This window comes from Helicoverpa armigera, chromosome 17 (assembly GCF_030705265.1).
Source record: "Helicoverpa armigera isolate CAAS_96S chromosome 17, ASM3070526v1, whole genome shotgun sequence".
NCBI classification, from domain to species: domain Eukaryota; kingdom Metazoa; phylum Arthropoda; class Insecta; order Lepidoptera; family Noctuidae; genus Helicoverpa; species Helicoverpa armigera.
Genome location: NC_087136.1, coordinates 9,936,919 through 9,955,168, shown reverse-complemented (window position 1 = coordinate 9,955,168; position 18,250 = coordinate 9,936,919). Strand labels below are relative to the sequence as shown.

Here is an 18,250-nt window from a genome sequence, read left to right as displayed (position 1 = left end):
TCACAAACAATATGTACACAACCTAATAGGAAACTTACAAGTCCATAGCTCCATACAATGCATTTATGAATGTTTAAAGATGGATCACACGAGGCAGATTGAAGCGGCCGAAGAAACAAAAAAAAAATTGCCGTAAAAATTAATGTATGAATCATTTACCCCGATACATACTACTGAAAAGTTGCGTTCTCCGCTTGAAAATTCAATGGCTTACGGCCAAAAATGTTTGTGTAAGGCGTCGTCCTAATTGGGGGCGATCGCACGATGGCGCGATGCGTTTTTCATCTCACTATCTCACTTGCAAGGTTCAAATAGGACACTCTGATGAAATCTGTATGTTTGAACTCATCGAACGACGAGAACGCATCGTGTCATCGTACAATCGCCGCCTTAGGCGTCGTCCTAATTGACAGCGATTGTACGATGACACGATGCGTTCTCGTCGTTCGATGAGTTCAAACATACAGATTTCATCAGAGTGTCCTATTTGAACCTAGGAACCTCGCAAGTGAGATCGTGAGATGAAAAACGCATCGCGCCATCGCGCGATCGCTGCCAATAGGGTATTACATGCATTTTTGAAATATATCTTAAATAAATTCTTTAGTCTTAATATATCTCTAAAAAATTAAAAATATTTTTTTTTCTCACGTTATGTACGAATATAAATTAATGGTTTTATCATAATTTCAAATTTCGCGCGTATTTCGCGAAAACGCGGCACACAACGGACGCCATGATTGTTTTCTGGTCATGACGTCATTACGTTCGTAAACAAACTACAGCTGTCAGTAATACATATTTTGATATGTATTGAAAATTTTAATAATGAGTAATTATGCTCCGTATCGTTGGTGTGTTGTTTCTGAATGTGAGAACACTAGTGTAAAAACACCAGACAAATTATGGATTCAAGTACCAGTGGATATAAATATGAGAAACACTTGGTTAAAAATTGCGAGACGAGATCCCGGACTGTTATCAGATAAATCTCGTTTATACTTTTGTGAAGATCACTTTGATGTAAGTAACTGTATTAACATTACCTATCTAATGAAATATACTCTTAAATGATAGGTTAACTACTTCAAGAATCAATACTTTGGGAAATGTGGATAATATTTAGAGGTTATAAAATCTATGTACACTTTTGTTGACTACCGTAATGACGTCATTAGCATGGCGGCGACATTTCGTAGTGTTCAAATACAGATAAAAAAACCTAAAAACTTTAAACTGCAATAAAAAATATATTTATGTACCTTACGAAGTGAAACTAACATTTCCCGATTGCTTTTCCTCTAAACAATCATTGTAATACACTTTTAATTTTTTTCTCATCTAGACTAAAATACCCTATTAGGACGACGCCTAAGGGTTGTGCTTCTAAGCTAGTTATCGATGTGTAGGTATGTGTTATGACAAAAAAATATGTTGCTAACATTTTTTATTGGAAATAAAGGCATGATTGGCATGGTTTCAAGTTTCCATTGCTGTGTAATTTGTACTTAAATCGAAATTATATACAATTGAAACAAAACTACAATGCTATCGGTTTTCACGCTGATGGCGTGGTCAGATGCTGCTAAGTATTTATTATTAAATGTAAATTTTAGTCGTTAGCAATATTTTAAAGTGTGATAGTTTTTTTACACTGAATTATTCCGCTGTATGTTCTACTCGGACATCAGGCCACGCCAAATTTGAATGCTGCGAAACATACCAATGCAGTCATTAAAACAAACAGTAAGAATATACAGTATTTCACAAATATAATCTACTTATTTTTGTTTTATAAAATTGGAGACATATCTTCATCTATCTTCATACTTCAGTCTTCGAAGTTATAAAACAAAATTTTCATTAAAAACACAGAAAAAAATACATTTATTTTAGTTAACATTCATACAGTTTACATTTTAAAATTCTATTTCTGATAAAATCTATCTGGTTTGCAAGAAGTAGACACATATTATCAATGAATACAACTAGGCAAGAAACTTTGTATTTAGTACTACCTGTGCACTATGTTCGGAATACATATTTATTTAGTGTCCAACAATGAAAATACTATTACGTTAATGAAATTATTGCAACTTTTAGTATCAATAAAGTTTAGAATCGACAAATGACTAGATAACTGTCATATTACACTATCTATTATCAATTCTAAAAGTTACAATCCTTGCGTTTATTGCCTAAAACTGTGAGCTTGGTTAACATCGACTTAATTTTGGGCCAGTTTCAATTGAATCATAAATATCGATAATTTGCAAACGATTGCACATCCCAAGAGTATGAATAATGACCCAAAATTTATAAATAGTGTGTTAGACTATTTTTCAAACGTAACAAAGCAACGGTTATGAAAATTCAGCTACCGTATTCTCTAAGGTACGAGTTAAAAAGGTATGAATAATAATAATTTATTGTAGTTCATAAAATTCGTTTATTCACATTTAAAATTGTGCTATTCATAGATCGATCAGACCCATGCAGTTGGTCCTAGTAAGTACAAGTATTATTTAAAAGTCAGTAAAACAAAAAGTCGACAAAAAATTGGTACTTTTCATTTTTACCGACATTAGAACAGCATATTCTGTACATTTTTTTTCGAATCAAAAGTTCGATAGAAACATATTAGTACCCATTTTGTCTACAACGGTTATTCAGGGACATCTACAAAATGGTTACATCTACGTCTAAAATGTACTTATTACAAGAAGGTCGGGGTACAAAAATACCGATAAAATTATTATTTCATTGCATTATCTCGAGTTTAAAGAGTGATCAACATACATACTTTTAACATCATATGCTCGAAACGGCTGAACATTATAAAATTTAAATAAATGTTTCTCACATTGTCAAAGGTTATTTAAATGTTAAAACATATCACATCCATTATAAGAGAGATCCAAACATTTGCCCCTAAACGTTTAACAAACCTTTTGTTAAAACCAAGATTTGTTAAACTACGTTTTACAACAAGGAAGGGCAACTTCACCATTAAACCACAATTCAAACAGGTTAAAATAAGTAACATGTCTCAAAATATTATTAAAAATGTTTTTAAAATCAACACAAATTAATAGGAGAATCGATCAGAAAAATATTTTATTTAATTTACTTTTAGAAAAGTGCATTTCAAAATTGGGCTAAAATGTCTATGGAAACATTTACATAGGTGAGCTGAGATAAAAACAGACATGAATACGTACTGTATTTTTAACTATTTGATTTATTCTTACTTTGAACAATTATAATTTAAATGAATTTCTAACATTTACAATACAGGGCTGCCAAGCTCAAAGATAAATTAATTGCCATCCATGTAAGACACTCACTACACAAGTAGAAAATATATCGAAGTTGGGCAGTTTTTTGGGGCTTTACAGTAATAATTCAACATTAACTAATCAGAGAATTACATTTCATTTATTATTCGACTTACATGATATTTTAACATTCATTCAGTAACATTTAAAATAGATTACCTATGAGAGGGTAAACATGTACCTATAACTAAATAAATTAACAGTCATTCATGTCATACAATTACTATAATTCATTTAGTTGTTATGTCGATAACTTATCGGTATCGGTTCTTTAAATCGATATCAGGCACATCCTTATTTTCCTTTAGATGTACGATGCAAACGTTTTACGCCTTATTAAAAAACGTGGTCGTAATTAGTACCGGCTTAGTACTAGCTTTAGACCATTAACTTTGTTTAAGACGGTGGTTTAAACCTAATACTAAAGCCGGAGTTGTTGAAAAGTCCTGTATTATGTTATGTACATTGTAGAGTTATAAGCTCTCAAAATCAAAATCAAAATCAAAACTTATTTATTCAAACTTGGCTGCAAAACAGCACTTTTCGAACGTCAGAAAAAAATTACATAAGACAGTCCCCAAAACGCCCACCCTTCACCACTTCCTATGTGTGTTTGCTGGGAAGAAGAAGTGGCGCAACAAACTCCCCAGCTCTCGATCAATTACTATACGCTATCTCGCATGCACAAAGCGTGAAATGGCTGACTTTAGACTAGCAAAATGTAAATCGAATAACGTAGTGTTCGTAAAGTTTGACTATTGTGAAGTTAAATTACTAGCAGTTAAATATGGAGTAGTTGTTATTAGATGATAACTTTAATCATCGATATTATTGTGTTAATGTGTTTCATGTATTCTCGCTGTATCCCAAAGAGTGGACGATATGACGAACAAAATAGACAAATGTCAATAGCGAACTATACAAGGTATTGTGATGTTCACATGGTCGAGTGCAGCGAATGAACTAAAATGTACTGTCGGTACTTTGTGTTTGGCCGTGGGTAGGTGACCGATGTTGTTAAGAGGCTACTACTAAATTGCTTGCATTTCCGTCCTTACGAAGATGTTGGTGTTTGACGGATGTTTTTAAGTATCGTTGGTGTTTGTTGGTCCAGCCGATGTAGTTAAGAGCTAGGAGTATGAACGTTAATGTGTTCACATTGGTGTTTGTTGTTTGAGCTAGGAGCAAGGATTATTAACTAACTCGTGATCATGGGCGTAACCAGCTCTGGGCTCAGGGTGGGGCAGCAGTCAACCTATCCCCCTTGGGGAGGGCGGGGGCCCTCAGAATTTTTGTACCTTGAGCCGTTAATTTCTTAATTTGAGAGGTTTATATTTTCAGGTACAGAAAATAAACAATCACACACAGGACAAAAGCCAAAGGGAAGGGCATGTAATTACTGAACACGCGAGCGAAGCGAGCACGAAATTTTTATCGGACTTTAGCCAAATATTACGTAAAATTTTGCCCAAACGTACTTAACCTTCTGTTTGTTGACAAATGCAAAAATGAGGGCATATAGTTTCTGAATACGCGAGCGAAGCGAGCGTGAAATTTTTATCGAACTTAAACTAAATATTACGTAAAATTTAGCCCAAACTTACTTAACTTCTTGTTTCTTGACAAATACAAAAATAACATAGTTTCTGAAAACGCGAGCGAAGCGAGCGCGAAATTTTAATTATTTTTTAAGACTTTATTTTCAGGTACAGAAAATAAACAATCACACACAGGACAAAAGCCAAAAATAAGGGCATGTAATTTCTGAATACGCGAGCGAAGCGAGCGCGAAATTTTTATCGGACTTAAACCAAAAACTACGTAAAATGTCGCCCAAATATACATTTTCATGAATGGGGAACTAGGTACGACACACTCAATTTACGTCCATACGAAAACCCCCTCGCTCGAGTTAGTAAAAAAAAACATTGTTTAATCAGACACCATATAGAGGTCAGAGCCAGGGCCCAGGGTGGGGCAAGTGCCCCAGCTTGCCCCAGTGTGGCTACGCCCATGCTCGTGATCATATGTTTATCACGTTTTAGTTAGACCGTTGATTGGTGATCGATCTCGTTAAGAGGCTACCACTAAATTGCTTGGATTTTCGTCCTCACAAAATTGTTGTTGATGTTTGACGGATAATGTTAAGAGGTATTGTTGGTAAATGTTGGTCGAGCCGATGTTATTACAGCTAGTAGTATTAACTATAGGTTAGTACATTCACATATCAGGAGCATGTTTCTGTATGGGTCGGGGCGGGTGTCGGCGGCGCGAGTGCGCGGCTAGTAGTGCTCGGGCCGCCGGAGCACATAGTTCAGCACCGTCCCGGGCTGCGCACACCCGGGCCCCGCCTGCTAGAGAGTTGCCGATGTTGCTGTGGGGGGAGATATTATTTGTAAGGGCCATGTCATACATAATACGATAAATGCCAACAAAACGGACTTCAGATTTTCTTAAAATAGCACTAGTAAACAGTTCTTTTAAGAGCTTATGCTGATACCGTCTTTTGAACGAGTATTCGACAAGGGTAAGTGGTGAAAATAATGCATGTGTGTTGCGATGCGAACGACAACAAACTGCTCTGTATGATAAAAACATGCGGTTAGTAAAGCGATCAAAAAACGGGATGTGCATAGGCTCTAAGAAAACTCACATGCACACTGTCAATAAACTTAGACCCTGAGTACTCATTGGAATCATGGATAGAATTTACTAAATAGGTCAGTGAATTGTCACTGAAATGAACATGTACAATCATTGGATTGTACATGTTCATTTCCGATGTCGAAAAACACGAGCGACAGGAAACAATTCAAAAATTACTCATAAATAACTGCGAAATTGTGAACCTCTCCTATAAAAATCAATAAATATATCTGAATGTAACTTACCGGACCATATGGTAAGGCACGTGATGTGTAGACAGCCAGTCCAACGCGCCCGCGTTGTCCAGTAAGGCGGCGCAACCCACGAACTTGAACGCAGACGCGCATGAGAAGAACACTATTACGCGGGTACCCTCCTACAAAACAATATACATAATATGGTTCAATAACGAAGATAAATGGTAATAACTATGTAAAAAATATAGTAAATATTGTTGTATAAAAAAAACTAAACAGCTGTTATTTTTGTCGATAAAATTAATGAGTTTCCGAGAGCCAAATAGTAAGTTATTCAAAACAATAAACAAAATCGGGCAACAATAGTCAAAGAACATGCTAATTTGCCAATAACAAAATCATAAAATGCATTATAATAAAAGTTCACTCAAAAGTCTGAATATTTAACCTTAATACTTTCCAAATAAATAACCAAATCCCTAAGAACATAAGTAACCAAAAATTAACTCACCTGTTTAATCTTCTGCAGTTTCTTAGCCGTACTCTGCGTGAAGGGGAACGTCCCAGTACTTTGCGCCACCTCCACACTATGCGGATCATCTGCTTTCGCCACGAAGTAGCGCACATTGCCTTCTCCAGTTTCTCCATACTTCTCTATATTCGCCAACAGGGTCTTACCGTTCGGCGACATAGGGCTTTTTGGACCACTGTAAGATTGAGGAGAAAATGGCTGAGGTACATCGTTCCTCCAACCTCCGGGCCGGCCTTGACCGTTTCTATAACCCCCGTAAGCATTATTATAAAAGTTCCCTCCAGGGAAACCTCCCTCATTTTGATTATATTGCGGGTAATATTTATTATTATCGTGGCGGTATTGGTCATCATTTTCGAGACGAGATCGCCAGTTAGGTGAATCCACTGTTAAGGGCTTCGGTCTCTGACCTATTCCACTAGGCTGGTTCAATCCTACGTTCTTCTCTTCTGAGCCCATGATATGTACAACTGTGCTTAATATCTGCTCGTCCAATGGGGTCATAGGTTTTGCTGGATTTGACATGCGTCTGATGACTAGAGCGCATAGTTTTTGTCGGAGATAGAAAACGCTGATGGCATCTGACGCATCAGCTGTGAATGCCATCCAATCGTCTAAAGTAATAACTGCGGTGTCCGGTGAAGCATTGTTTTCATCAGCCTCGCTATCTGAATCGCTGGACAATCCCGGAGGATTAGCCCTCTGTGTTAAAGCACCCAAAGGTAATCTCAACGGACCTCCGAACAACGCCACTGTTAATGGCGTCACTAGCGTATTACAACGGATGAAGCAAAACCTCCCCGCTCTAGAAATTTCTTCGAACACCACCCAGTCAGTGGGTAGATTTTGCACGGATTTCTGTGACCCGGTCAGTCCACCTCCTTGGTGTAAGGTTGAACTGGGATGGAAAGCCACTTTAACCTCCTTTGAGGTCCTTAGAGAGGCTGAATCTCTGTCCACACGAGCTATTGAAGGGTACAACCCACTGACTAACACAGCTTTTACAACATGCCATTTTTCAGAGTTCAGATTAACGTCCTTTATATCTCCCGAACCTCGGGCTTTGACCAGACATAGAGCTCTTAATTGAGCAAGTAGCTGCGATCTGTATCCTACGATCATTTCCATGGTAGCGCCGCATATTAAGTTCTTAGCACAGAAGGCTCTTTCCGTTCCATTCGCTCGGGCAGTCTGCCAGGCTTGGAAGGCTCTTAACAACGCCATATGGTCGGAATAACTGTCAGCTGCAAATTCCTTTCTAGCCATACTACCACGTTTTCTATTCTCAGGGTTCATAGATATTTGGAAAGGCTCCTTATTGGCCAAACTGCATACTATTGTCAAAATTGGATCAAGACACTTCATGACACAAGCGTAAAGCAGCATTTTGCCTAACTTTGGTTCTACCGTCAGATCGAGCAAATGTTGTCCGATTTCCGTCAAATCTTCCATAGGAGTCAATGCTCCGATAGTTTTGAGTAACGTCACTGCATTTCTCACAGCTAGGAACGAAGGAGGTTCTAATGCTTTGGATAAGAAATCAGCTATAGGGGTGTTGCCTGGAGCCAATAACTTTGTATGGAGACATAACTCTTGAAGTGGAACTCTGAGTATCTCCGGGACGGAATTAAGAGGGAGAGTATTAAACCGTCGTTTAGAACACATGTGGAAGCAATGTCCGGGTTTTGTCCGTCCGGCCCTGCCTGCTCGTTGCTGGCAACAAGCTCTAGACGTCCACACACATTGCAAAGTACAAACACCGCCGTTCGACTCGTAATACTTCTCTTTCACCTTACAAGAGTCGACCACATACACCACATCATCTATAGTTATCGAAGTCTCAGCTATATTCGTAGATATTATAATCTTCCTTGCATTAGGTAGAGGATTGAAGACTTTCTTCTGGTCTAGAGTTTGCATATTACTGTGTAGTGTAAATATCTGGTATTTTAGCACATTCATGTCTGTGCAGGATTGTATCATGTCTCTTAGAGTCACTATATCGTCATATCCTGGTAGGAATACTAAGATGCTTCCTTTGGGTAGGTTTACATGTATATGTTTTATCAAGGCTAGCATTAGATCATGGTCTATCAATTCTTCTGAGAATGTATGATGGTATACGTCTAAGAGGAAGTTTTCTGCCGCGCTGTCATCCTCAGTATTTTCTTTAGGTTCGTCGTTAATATTGAAGGTGGATAGTATTTTGGCGCAGTCGGGGTGATTGTTCTCTATGGCGTAATCGTAGGCCGTTTTACCGTCTTTGTCTTTTGCTGAAGGGTCCGCGCCTAGAACATAATTTTTGAAATGTTATGTTGTGGTAATGAGCAGCAGTTTTACTTGATGTGGTGGTGGATATAAGAGTTGACTCGTATTTTTTAAGGGGGTAGATTTAACTATAAGAATGGAATGGAATGTTAAAGAAACAGCTATTTTTATTGGGAAACAATATTATAAAATCACTACTCTATGTATTATTCCCCCTATCTTATGTATTCTATAATTAAACTATCTTATGTATTGCCCCAATCTACCCTACCTATCCCCCTTCATGTACTCTTTAAGAGGGGACTTAGCAGTAGCGGCGTAAGGGGGGGGCGGAGGGGGCGGTCCGCCCCGGGTGCCACATCTCGGGGGGTGCCATCTCGGTCGGCACATATCTGCACGACCAGGATGGCGCGGGCAAAATTGACAAGTCACTGAGGGTGCCATTCTAATCTGCAAAGCCTAGGTTCACTAAATGCACGATATTCAAACAAAACCACAACAGTGCATGCGCGAGACGTCGAGGCAACACTGAGAGGGGTGACACAGTCCGGCTGTCACCCCTCTCTTGTTTATTTTTGTTCTGTTTCCTGATTACTTAAATTAATTCCTCAAACTTAGAAAAAAACTTCTTCTGCGTTTACTTCTTGAGTCCTCAATCTAACAAAAAGTTAAAGCACCGAAGTAGCAAAAACAACTGACGCTCTACGCTGACGATTTCTAAGTTGTTTAGGAAGTGGAGGACTTTTGCGTACCAAAACTCAAAAAATTTCGCGCTCGCTCCGCTCGCGCCTTTCACATTGCGGTGGTTTTTCTAATTTCTTTAGGTATTATTGAGTCCCAAAAATCAAAAATTTCGCGCTCGCTACGCTCGCGGCTTTTCCACTTTACGCCTGTTTATTTTAAACTCTTTAAGGGTCTTTACTGTCGTAAAACTCAAAATTTCGCTCGCTTCGCTCGCGACTTTTCCACTTTACGCCTCTTTCTTTTAAACTCTTTAAGGGACTTTACTGTTCTAAAACTCAAAATTTCGCGCTCTCCGCTCGCGGCTTTTCCACTTTACGCCTGTTTCTTTTAAACTCTTTAAGGGACTTTACTGTTCTAAAATTCAAAAATTTCGCGCTCGCTACGCTCGCGGCTCTTTCACTGGACACTGGTTTTTTAGAAACATGTTTGAGTTATTTTAAGTCTCAAAACTCAAATGGCACGGGATCGCTTCGCTAGGGCTTTATAAGTTTGCAGTGATCTGTCTCCGGTTTCTTTATGTTAAACCTAGCAAAAAGCACCATGAATGATTTCTACACGATTTTTAAGTACTTTAATTTACAATTTTAGCCCGTGATTATATTTTGTCGTTTTTTTGGGGAGAAGGGGTGCTCAATAGGTAGTACGCCCCGGGTGCCACCCGATGCTACGCCGCCACTGGGACTTAGTGAATGAAAATATTATATGTCATGCTTAGGACTGATGGATGATTAGAATGGTTTATTTGATAGGTTGGCGATGTTTCGAGACCTATGTTCAGATGTACATGTACAGCAGCTGCGTGAACGAGTGCTAACATGTGACTCACCGATGTGCAGCAGCTGGGCGCAGGCCTCGGGCAGGCCTCGGGCGGCGGCCGCCATGTACATGTACAGCAGCTGCGTGAACGAGTGCTAACATGTGACTCACCGATGTGCAGCAGCTGGGCGCAGGCCTCGGGCAGGCCTCGGGCGGCGGCCGCCATGTACATGTACAGCAGCTGCGTGAACGAGTGCTAACATGTGACTCACCGATGTGCAGCAGCTGGGCGCAGGCCTCGGCAGGCCTCGGGCGGCGGCCGCCATGTACATGTACAGCAGCTGCGTGAACGAGTGCTAACATGTGACTCACCGATGTGCAGCAGCTGGGCGCAGGCCTCGGGCAGGCCTCGGGCGGCGGCCGCCATGTACATGTACAGCAGCAGCGTGAACGAGTGCTAACATGTGACTCACCGATGTGCAGCAGCTGGGCGCAGGCCTCGGGCAGGCCTCGGGCGGCGGCCGCCATGTACATGTACAGCAGCTGCGTGAACGAGTGCTAACATGTGACTCACCGATGTGCAGCAGCTGGGCGCAGGCCTCGGGCAGGCCGGCCGGCCGCCATGTACATGTACAGCAGCTGCGTGAACGAGTGCTAACATGTGACTCACCGATGTGCAGCAGCTGGGCGCAGGCCTCGGGCAGGCCTCGGGCGGCGGCCGCCATGTACATGTACAGCAGCTGCGTGAACGAGTGCTAACATGTGACTCACCGATGTGCAGCAGCTGGGCGCAGGCCTCGGCAGGCCTCGGGCGGCGGCCGCCATGTACATGTACAGCAGCTGCGTGAACGAGTGCTAACATGTGACTCACCGATGTGCAGCAGCTGGGCGCAGGCCTCGGGCAGGCCTCGGGCGGCGGCCGCCATGTACATGTACAGCAGCTGCGTGAACGAGTGCTAACATGTGACTCACCGATGTGCAGCAGCTGGGCGCAGGCCTCGGGCAGGCCTCGGGCGGCGGCCGCCATGTACATGTACAGCAGCTGCGTGAACGAGTGCTAACATGTGACTCACCGATGTGCAGCAGCTGGGCGCAGGCCTCGGGCAGGCCTCGGGCGGCGGCCGCCATGTACATGTACAGCAGCTGCGTGAACGAGTGCTAACATGTGACTCACCGATGTGCAGCAGCTGGGCGCAGGCCTCGGGCAGGCCTCGGGCGGCGGCCGCCATGTACATGTACAGCAGCTGCGTGAACGAGTGCTAACATGTGACTCACCGATGTGCAGCAGCTGGGCGCAGGCCTCGGCAGGCCTCGGGCGGCGGCCGCCATGTACATGTACAGCAGCTGCGTGAACGAGTGCTAACATGTGACTCACCGATGTGCAGCAGCTGGGCGCAGGCCTCGGGCAGGCCTCGGGCGGCGGCCGCCATGTACATGTACAGCAGCTGCGTGAACGAGTGCTAACATGTGACTCACCGATGTGCAGCAGCTGGGCGCAGGCCTCGGGCAGGCCTGGGCGCGATGAGTGCTGCGTCCGCACCGGCACACCCTCCGACATGTACATGTACAGTAGCTGGGTGAACGAGTCCTGGGACACAAACAACAAAAAATGTAGCCTCAAAAACAACACTTTTCCAACGTCATAATTACATGAGTCAGCCCCAAAAACACCCACTCTTCACCAATTTCTATTTCGAGGAATAAGTGGCGCAACGAACCCAACTACCCAGCAACACAAGCCTTTCTGTCGTAAAATAAGCAACACTGTTTTACTATTGTACTTCTTATATCATGTACATATATTTACTGTGTAGGTACATATGTAAATGGTCAAATAATCCTGTGAGGACAAATGTAAATATGTATGGCAGATTGCAAGATAAGCAAAAACATATGCGAGCGTAAGACATGCGAGGCACGGACAATTATTGCACACTGATCCGAGTGAACGGTTCTCTTTGGGGTTTACGCGATATATATCCGATATCTGAACACCGTGTTTCACTCAACCCTCTGCACCCCCGACCAGAAAAGGCAGCACTCAACTTAGAGATTCAACCCAACCAAGAATCCCTAAAAACCTGTAATTAAAAACCAATAAAATTGCACTACTTACCAGTGAGCCTTCATTAAAGCATTCGTCAAGGAACTCGTCCATATCAGCCTGCAGAGAAGGTTCGAGAACGTTCTCTTTGTCTTCCTTTATAACTTCCTTACTACTACTGCTTGCGACATCTTCTTGTTTTTGACCTAGAACCAACAAAAATATATAAAGCCAAAAATCAAAGCAAATATGTAGTATTAGGTATTTTACTTCTTCTCTATGTTATGTGGTCTTTATGTTATGGCAGTAAAAAATAAAAATACTAGCATATATAGGACCAAATAATAAGTATATAAGCCCTCACATTTACAAGGCCTTGACCTCAAAAAGGTCGTTAAGCCGTACGTATTATTAATAAGAACACCCTTAACAAGCGAATAAATATTTTTCCGTCGTATCACAACCAAACGTCTGTTGAACACTTGTCTAAAAAAAGTGATGTTTAAGTTTTTGTAGTAAGGCTATTTGTGTTTGAAAACAATACTTTCCATTGAATTATGTTTATGTATTATTCTATATACTTTTTTAAGGCTGTACATTTTTACGTTAGAATATGTACAAATTTGTGAAAAAAGTGCCAGAAAGATTCCTTGAGGTAAGTGCCTACTTAAAGAAAATAATAGAATATAGAAACCTACCTTCAAGATGTGACCAATAACTGTGACCGCTCTTGAGCTTGGACTTCAATTCCTTTTCAACTTGAGCCATCTTAGGAGTCCTGTATTGCGAGATCTTCAGTATATCTTCGAGGTAATACCGTTGGACCTCGTGTAATCGGCCCGGTATTGTTATGACTGGGCAGTTGTTGAAGTACCTAAGGGATAAATGGTAAATACATGTAACAAACAAGAAGGCGATTTTAGTAGCTTCAGGATGTAAAATCTATTGCAAAGTTTTCTGGCAAGTAATTTTTTAATAAAAAAATGCTTTTGAATTTGCCTTTTACAATATTATGTAGGTTTCAGTGTTAATTTCACTTTCCTTTAAAAAGGACTTATAAATATGCAAAAAATTTAGAAGCTTGATGCGTAATGTTAAATGTATGTGAGGAAGTCTGAAAGTAGCACTGGCTACAGAATAGAAAGAGGGCATGTGATGAGGGATGACACACATGCCACAAATTATGTGCAAAGTAAGAATGTATGTATATGGATGGAGGGGAAGAAGACCACCTAAAAAGATGCGATGGTTTGCCTGAAAGATGACATGAATAAGAAAGGAGTGAGTGTCAGTATGATGAGTGACAGGGAGGAATGGAAAGGGTCGAAAGACCCCTTCGACCGTCTGCCCTTTTTTTTCGCCCAACTGCTGTGCTGCGGCCTCCTCTCACACGGAGAAGGATTGAGCATTAATCACCACGCTTGCTCAAAGCGGGTTGGTGGTTTCAGACTTTATAGTCCAGGTTTCCTCAGGATGTTTTCCTTCGCCTTTTTATCAGAGACTAGCCGTTTTCCCGCGGTTTCCCGCGTCCCGTGGTAACTACTGCCCGTACCGGGATAAAATATAGCCTATATTACTCGTGGATAAAGTAGCTTTCGAATGGTGAAAGAATCTTTAAAATCGGTCCAGTAGTTTTTGAGCGTATTCATTACAACCAAACAAACAAACAAACAAAGTTTTCCTCTTTATAATATTAGTATAGATTGGTGTCTAAGTGAGTTACCTGGAGAATATCTGCGTGTCCATGGTGGCAGACATGAGGACCAGCTTGAGGTCCTTGCAGCGCGGCAGAGCGTCGCGCAGAGCGATCAGCAGAAAGTCGCTGAACTTATCACGTTCGTGCACCTCGTCAACGAATATGTGTGTTACACCTACACAAGAAGAAATAAGATAATAGAAATTGTCAGATTTAAGAAAGAACAATTTGGAGATAGTCAGCTCAAACAAAGAATATTTTAGTGGTTTGATTTTAAATATATCAGCCCCGATTGTGTGTGAAGCAAAGGTTATTTGCTAGGTACAGTACTTACTTGAAAAGATGGACAGAGATTATCGAAATTGTGATGAACAAAAATTCGGACACCGACAACATAGTAACTTAATTATATTACATACATAAATATTTACAAAATTCACTGCAACAGGGCAACTTGTACAATAATTAGTTACAGACTTTAATAGTATAAAAACCAATGTTATGTATGTAAATCTAAAAATCTAAAACCTGCAGCCAATAAATAAAGTCCTGAACGAATTTACTTAAATCATCAATCATCAACAATAGCTACAAAATATTATCGAACTGACCTGTTAACGACGTGTCTCCGGCCATGAGAGTTCTGAGCAGCACTCCATTAGTACAATAAGTAAGCACGGTACGCGGACTGACGCGAGACTCCAATCTGATCTGGTAGCCTATGGATTGGCCTATCTTCTCCATGCGTTCGTATGCTACCTAGAAACAAAATACAGGCATTAATATTTGTAAAACTCTTCGCAAAAATATTTTTTTGGGTGCCCTCTGCTATGGATGGCAATTAGACAATTGTGACCTAAGGCAAAAGGTAAAACAATATTGTGTAATATTTTTTTTAAACCAAGCAACTTTAGAACAGATATAGGTGTTATAAAATACTTATCCATTTTTGGGAAAAAAAGTCTCCTAATAGGGTAGTTTCCTAAAAAATAATAATTAGTCCGTCTTGTAGATTGTCCAAAATTAAGCGATACGTATTTTTTCTTTTTTAAATTGGATCAGAACTTGTTAAGATATAGCGTGTTAAAGTTGAGTGTGACGTCACAAGTTGCTACAATTTTCAGGAGACTGTGACGTAAAAGGCCCCACCTAATTTTTGAAGCGTATTATCTTTGTCATTTTATGTTTAATTAAAAAAAGAAAAAATACGTATCCAATATTTTTTGATTATCTAAAAAGCGGACTAAATATTATTTCATTATTTCGACCCTGGAAACTACCCTATTACATAATATATCAGGGGTTTCCCCCTAGGAGACCAATGCGTAAGATCATTTAAGGGACTTCCCCTGCTAATGTCAGCTTCTTATACCTAATTAAAAATCTTGTAGTTTACTGCACTGTATTGCATACTATCAGGTATTTCCCCTTCTCGCGATTAAATAAAAATAGGGTATTTCCCTAATAAGATAATGGTTTTATTAATGGCTTTTACATCATTATTTTGATCATTACCGAATAAATTGTTTGACCTGGACTACCCTGTAGATAGCTGTACAGCTACAACATTGGCTAACCTGATGGTACTGAGAAACCAAGTAGTACCAACATCAAAATATAGTTTACAACCAAGAAGTATTACTCACTCTTTCTGCGACAGCCACGGCAGATATCCTCCTGGGCTGCGTACAGTACATGCGCGCTGGCTGCTTGTGTTCCTGGCAGTAGTCCAGCACCAGCTGAGGCAGCTGAGTGGTCTTCCCGCAACCTGTAGCACCTGCCACTATGATCACCTGGGAACAAAAGCAACTCTTGTGACTGCAAAATTAACTAGTCTATCTCTGCGTCCAGAGTAAAACCTACTTCCATAACAACATCATAATTAGTCTAGCTGTTTAGTGCTATTAATATGCTATCATAACAAACATAAACAAACTCAATGGGTGTCTACTGCAAGTGTAAAATAAACATTTGTCACTATTTTTACATTTCATCCTTATCACATACATAAAGATTACATCTATACTAATATTATAAAGAGGAAAACTTTGTTTGTTTGTTTGGTTGTAATGAATAGGCTCAAAAACTACTGGACCGTTTTTTTAAATTCTTTCACCATTCGAAAGCTACATTATCCACGAGTAACATAGGCTATATTTTATCCCAGTACGGGCAGTAGTTATCAAGGGACGCGGGTGAAACCGCGGGAAAACGGCTAGTAATACATAAAGACACACATACATCAAGATTATGCATTATAGGATAATGAAAATAAATACAAGTCTCACCTGATTATGAAGAACTGCATTAATCAGGTCTTGCCTCTGTTCATACACAGGTAATTTCTCTCTGAACTTCAGGAGATCTGGATTGTATTGTGTGTTGGGGACCTGGAAATAAAAAAATCATCAATATCATGTTATGGAAAAGATTTCAACAGTGGACTGACATAATGGTCATGGTACAATAAAAATTGCTGAATATAAAGACGATAAAAACTGAGAACTTCTTTTTTTTGAAGTTGGTTAAAATATCTCACATACTGTAAATACTGTAAAACATAAGGGATGAAGGTTTGAAGGTTGTTCTCACATAATTTTAGTGGACTTAAATTACATCATCTTACATTTAGTATAACTACAAAATATTGTAATACCTGTGCAACCCCATTATTTAGCTGCCCCATACTCTTATGTGTGAGCTGCGGACTCCTCTCCTTCTCCGGACAACTGCTAAGGTCATCCTTCTCCTTACTGGTGATCGGGAATGCATTGCATAACTCCGCAATACTGCACCGCATGTTCGAATCCAATATGAGCTTGGCGTCATTCTGAATTATTGTTGAGCCAATCCTTTTGTATATTGTTATGTAGCGGTTTACACCTGAAATGAGGTTTTAGTTATCTGTTACTAAAGAATGACAGAAATAAAAAAAAAACTGAAAATAATTGGACAAACGATTTATTTTGGATTATTTTTATCGTCAAATTATTATTCGACTTTCAAGAAAACTTTGGAGAACCTTATATTAAATATATAAAAACAAAAATTACACAACATTAATCAATGATCTTTTTCTGCACATCCCACAATATGTAATGTATTACACAATAAACAGAAATTTAATTATTTAGCGCTATTTATGAAATAAGCTTAATAAATGACTGAGTTCACCTGTAAACCAATTTTAGAGTTACTATTTCTTCCACATATAGCTAGGAAATAAACAATATAACAAAATCCAAATTGGGATTTTGTATTTATTTTGATATTGATTGACCTACTTTCATTGAATGATACTTATTTGATCTTTGAATGTAGAATTGAAACTATATTTACTTATATATTAATCATGCAACAACTGCTGTTATTATTTAGGCAGGATCTGGTAAAATCAGACCAAATCAAAATATTATTGCATCGAATAACATACCTTTCCCGCGCGATTTCGACTTGAGACCGAGTTTAGCAACAGTCTCATGGATGAATCCGCGCTCCTGGGCCGACAGGAATGTCGGGAACTTTAGCTCAGTCTCATTTTCATCACTTATGAACTTATCCAGCTGAATCTTCAGTGCTATGCTCACAGATTCAGCGATGGGAAAATGCTTGTTTCCATGACGCTTTCCCTTTTTAGAACTCATTATTATCTTATACTATGCTTTCCACAATATCCTACACATAGACTATATTTAAGATATTGTTTACTTTAGGCAAAATATTAACAAGAAGACAACTACATTGATGAAAGAAAAACGAAACGAATACGATTTTTTATAAATTCTTGCTTATGGAGGGATGTGACATGACGACGTCACGTTACTAAAGTTACTATTTGTTATGGAAAATAGGCGATTATAAGGTTGAAAAAACAATGGTAAAATTAGCTCACCTCATTGATTGAAAGAATACAAAAGCAATCACTGCATAGAAATAGAATGAAGCTAAACGAGAGGACGCTCTTTTTTGCATTCCAAGTTTAAAAAGAACAATTCTCTAAGCAATAGTCGAATAAATCTCATTTTTGTT

General features: G+C 39.7%; 1 protein-coding gene across 1 annotated transcript; it reads right to left on the bottom strand.

Annotated features, from left to right (window-relative positions):
- Positions 1-3,441: 3,441 nt before the first annotated feature.
- On the bottom strand, positions 3,442-18,052 carry LOC110378849 (3'-5' RNA helicase YTHDC2). The gene is made up of 13 exons (XM_064039006.1): positions 17,655-18,052; positions 16,878-17,104; positions 16,510-16,611; positions 15,868-16,014; positions 14,833-14,980; positions 14,249-14,396; positions 13,224-13,399; positions 12,598-12,731; positions 11,990-12,069; positions 11,857-11,912; positions 6,693-9,001; positions 6,230-6,360; positions 3,442-5,712 (listed from the first exon to the last, which is right to left on the bottom strand). Exons 1-13 carry the CDS (start codon positions 17,863-17,865, stop codon positions 5,559-5,561), a joined length of 4,023 nt encoding a protein of 1,340 aa, XP_063895076.1. The 5' UTR covers positions 17,866-18,052; the 3' UTR covers positions 3,442-5,558.
- Between the last annotated feature and the right edge of the window lie 198 nt (positions 18,053-18,250).